This window comes from Arachis ipaensis, chromosome B05, assembly GCF_000816755.2.
Source record: "Arachis ipaensis cultivar K30076 chromosome B05, Araip1.1, whole genome shotgun sequence".
NCBI lineage: Eukaryota > Viridiplantae > Streptophyta > Magnoliopsida > Fabales > Fabaceae > Arachis > Arachis ipaensis.
In genome coordinates this window covers 16536552-16539399 of record NC_029789.2, presented here as the reverse complement: position 1 = coordinate 16539399, position 2848 = coordinate 16536552, and the positions used below count along the sequence as shown (strand labels likewise).

General features: G+C 33.7%; 1 protein-coding gene across 1 annotated transcript in view; it reads left to right on the top strand.

Annotated features, from left to right (window-relative positions):
• LOC107643122 overlaps positions 1-2030 on the top strand; it is a 6017-nt gene extending 3987 nt beyond the window's left edge. Inside the window, exons 9-15 of the mRNA XM_016346692.2 lie at positions 111-200; positions 304-426; positions 515-552; positions 630-680; positions 984-1151; positions 1282-1394; positions 1628-2030. Of these exons, the coding sequence (XP_016202178.1) occupies positions 111-200; positions 304-426; positions 515-552; positions 630-680; positions 984-1151; positions 1282-1394; positions 1628-1751 (707 nt within the window). The 3' untranslated portion in view covers positions 1752-2030. The remainder of the gene's footprint in view (positions 1-110; positions 201-303; positions 427-514; positions 553-629; positions 681-983; positions 1152-1281; positions 1395-1627) is intronic.

The window sequence follows — 2848 nt, the reverse complement described above, 5'->3', positions numbered from 1 at the left end:
ACCCAATATTGGCATCACAATTTCACATCCCATCAGTGTCTGCTGTCGCATCTGTAGTTTAACCTGCCGCTGCCGTTGCTGTCATCTTTCTTCTTTGTGTGAAGCCAAAGCCGAAAAGATGACTTCTCAACTATTCAGATCCGCTTCCAGAGCCACCAGGTCCCTTCTCTCTGCTTCCAAGGCCTCTCGTTTCCACTCTGGTACTCCTCACTACCTCTCTCTCATCATGTTTTTGCATCTTCCTTATTATTAATATTCAATTCAGAATCTGAGAGTTTTATGTTCGTTGTGATATTACTCTAGGCGCCGCTGCTGTAGTTTCGTTGAGGAGTAAAGCGCCGTGTTTGGTTTCAAGTTATGGAAAAAGCGGTTCTGGCAGTGCACCCGCTTCCTGGATTTCAGGAGCTCTTGCTCTCCCCGCCGCAGGTAAGTTAGGTTCTTTATAATACAAATTTGACCACACAAATTTTGTTAATCTTGTTTCAATTTTTTTTTTCTTTTGCTGTGTTTACAGCTTACATGCTCCAAGATCAGGAGGTTCATGCTGCTGAGGTATGCTTTGCATCTCTCTAACTGTATGATTGTTTCTTATTTTGTTCATCTTTGATTTGTTTATTTTGTTTATGCAGTTTGAACGCACTTTCATTGCCATTAAGCCTGATGGAGTGCAGAGAGGCCTGGTAAAGTGAAACTACATTGCTGGATAATATAAAAAAAACTACGCATTGCTTAAATAACAAAAATGCTATTCGTATTCTCAATATATTTTGGCATTGCTTAAATACCAAAATTAGCAAGTAAAATCAACCACCAATATATTTATGTATAACTATATATGTGATTTAATTTATTTTCAATGTGTATTTGTATTTCAACATAATTTTATACCAGTGACTAATTTTGGTAGCTGATTTTGATGTAGATGTAGCATAGTTGCTTAAATAATTAAGTTGAAGATCTAAGATTCTGTTCTGCTCTTGCAGATTTCGGAGATTATATCTCGTTTCGAGCGCAAAGGCTACAAGCTTGTGGGGATCAAAGTGTTGGTTCCTTCAAAGGAATTTGCCAAGAAGCATTACCATGATCTCAGTGAAAGACCTTTCTTCAATGAGCTCTGTGATTTCCTAAGCTCTGGCCCTGTTATTGCAATGGTTACAGCTTACACCTTACAACTTATAACTGACTCTTCCTCTTTCTTACCTTTGGAATCAAACACAAAACACAAAACAATATCTTATTGTTTCTAGACTAGTCTCATTTTTCCTTGAATTCATGAAACAGGTTTGGGAAGGAGAAGGAGTAATAACTTACGGCCGAAAACTAATTGGAGCCACTGATCCGCAGAAATCTGCACCTGGAACTATTAGAGGTGATCTGGCTGTTAATGTTGGAAGGTATTGTTTTTTACAAACACATTCTGATTTATTACAATTACACTAATATATACGAACTAATATACATTAATCCATCTTTTTATTAATTAAATGTGAGATTAGTTAAACTAGTAATTACATTGAAAAAAGATTTTTATGGATACACATAGAACCTATTATATTATATTTTATATAGTAGACGTGCATTGTTCAATATTTGTTCATTACAATTTGATTGTTACATGTGCATGCAGAAATATCATCCATGGAAGTGATGGTCCAGAAACTGCTAAGGATGAGATTAAGTTGTGGTTTAAGCCAGAGGAGTTGGTTAGTTTTACCAGCAATGCCGAGAAGTGGATTTATGGTTCCAACTGAAATTTTCTTTTGTTTTCTTTTTAATCCCTCATTGTTGGTACTCCAAGAACTCTGGCATAAAGGATGAGTACTGAGTAGGACAGTATAATTTTTAGATAGAATAAATTATTTGTCAGAGATTAAAGCAAATGACAACAACGACTTTCCATAGAAGCCATGGATATGCGGAATTGAGAATAATAGAGTTGGTACTTAGCAGTGATGTATTTAATTTTAATTTTTATGTTATTTCACAGGGGAAGAATGCCTCGAAATTTTTATGCTAGTGATAAGTATCTTCTGCATATTAAACTGTTAAATAATGATGAATATTACTATCACAATATGCGCTCTATTCTTGGTTAAAAATAAAAGTATAAAACAAGAGCACCTTGATAAGGTTTGATTCCAGCAAACCGTTTTCAAACACCCCTTTTAGGATTGTTTACACATATTAAATATATTATTTTATTTCAATCAAACATTATATTGTTGTAGTTTGGGCAATTTAAAAGAAAACACCAAATTAAAAGGAGTAGATGAAAATGAAAAATTGAACGAGAACAATTGAGTTGTCATCATAAATGACTCAATGAGGATGAGAGCATCCTAAAATATACTTACATAGAGATTCCTGAAAAAGAGGTAGGAAGAAATGCTAGCGGTTATGGACTTATGGTATACTATGTATATGATTTTTCTTTTTCCTCTCAGAAAAATGTAATTTGAGTCTAATTGGATTCCAATATTGAATATTTTGAAACGTCTCATCAGCTTAAATAAATTTGATTCCATTGTTAAGAGGCTGTTTGGGGGAGTTTTAAAAGTAACTTTTTTTATCTTTTTGACTTATGAAAAATAGTAGTATTAATATCCAGTGTAATTTTCAAAATCAAATTGCAGCTTTCTAAGAAGCTATTTAGACCATCTCTAATAGGGAACTCATCTCAATCCCTATTTATGACCCATCTGTCATAAAAAGTAACTCCACATCAACTTTTGCGTCATAAATAGTAAATAGGAACTCAAAGCATTTTTTTCTTCTCCATTAGAAGGAACTAACTTTAGTCCATGTTGTGATCCCACTTAATTAATTAATTAAAATACTTAAAATTAAT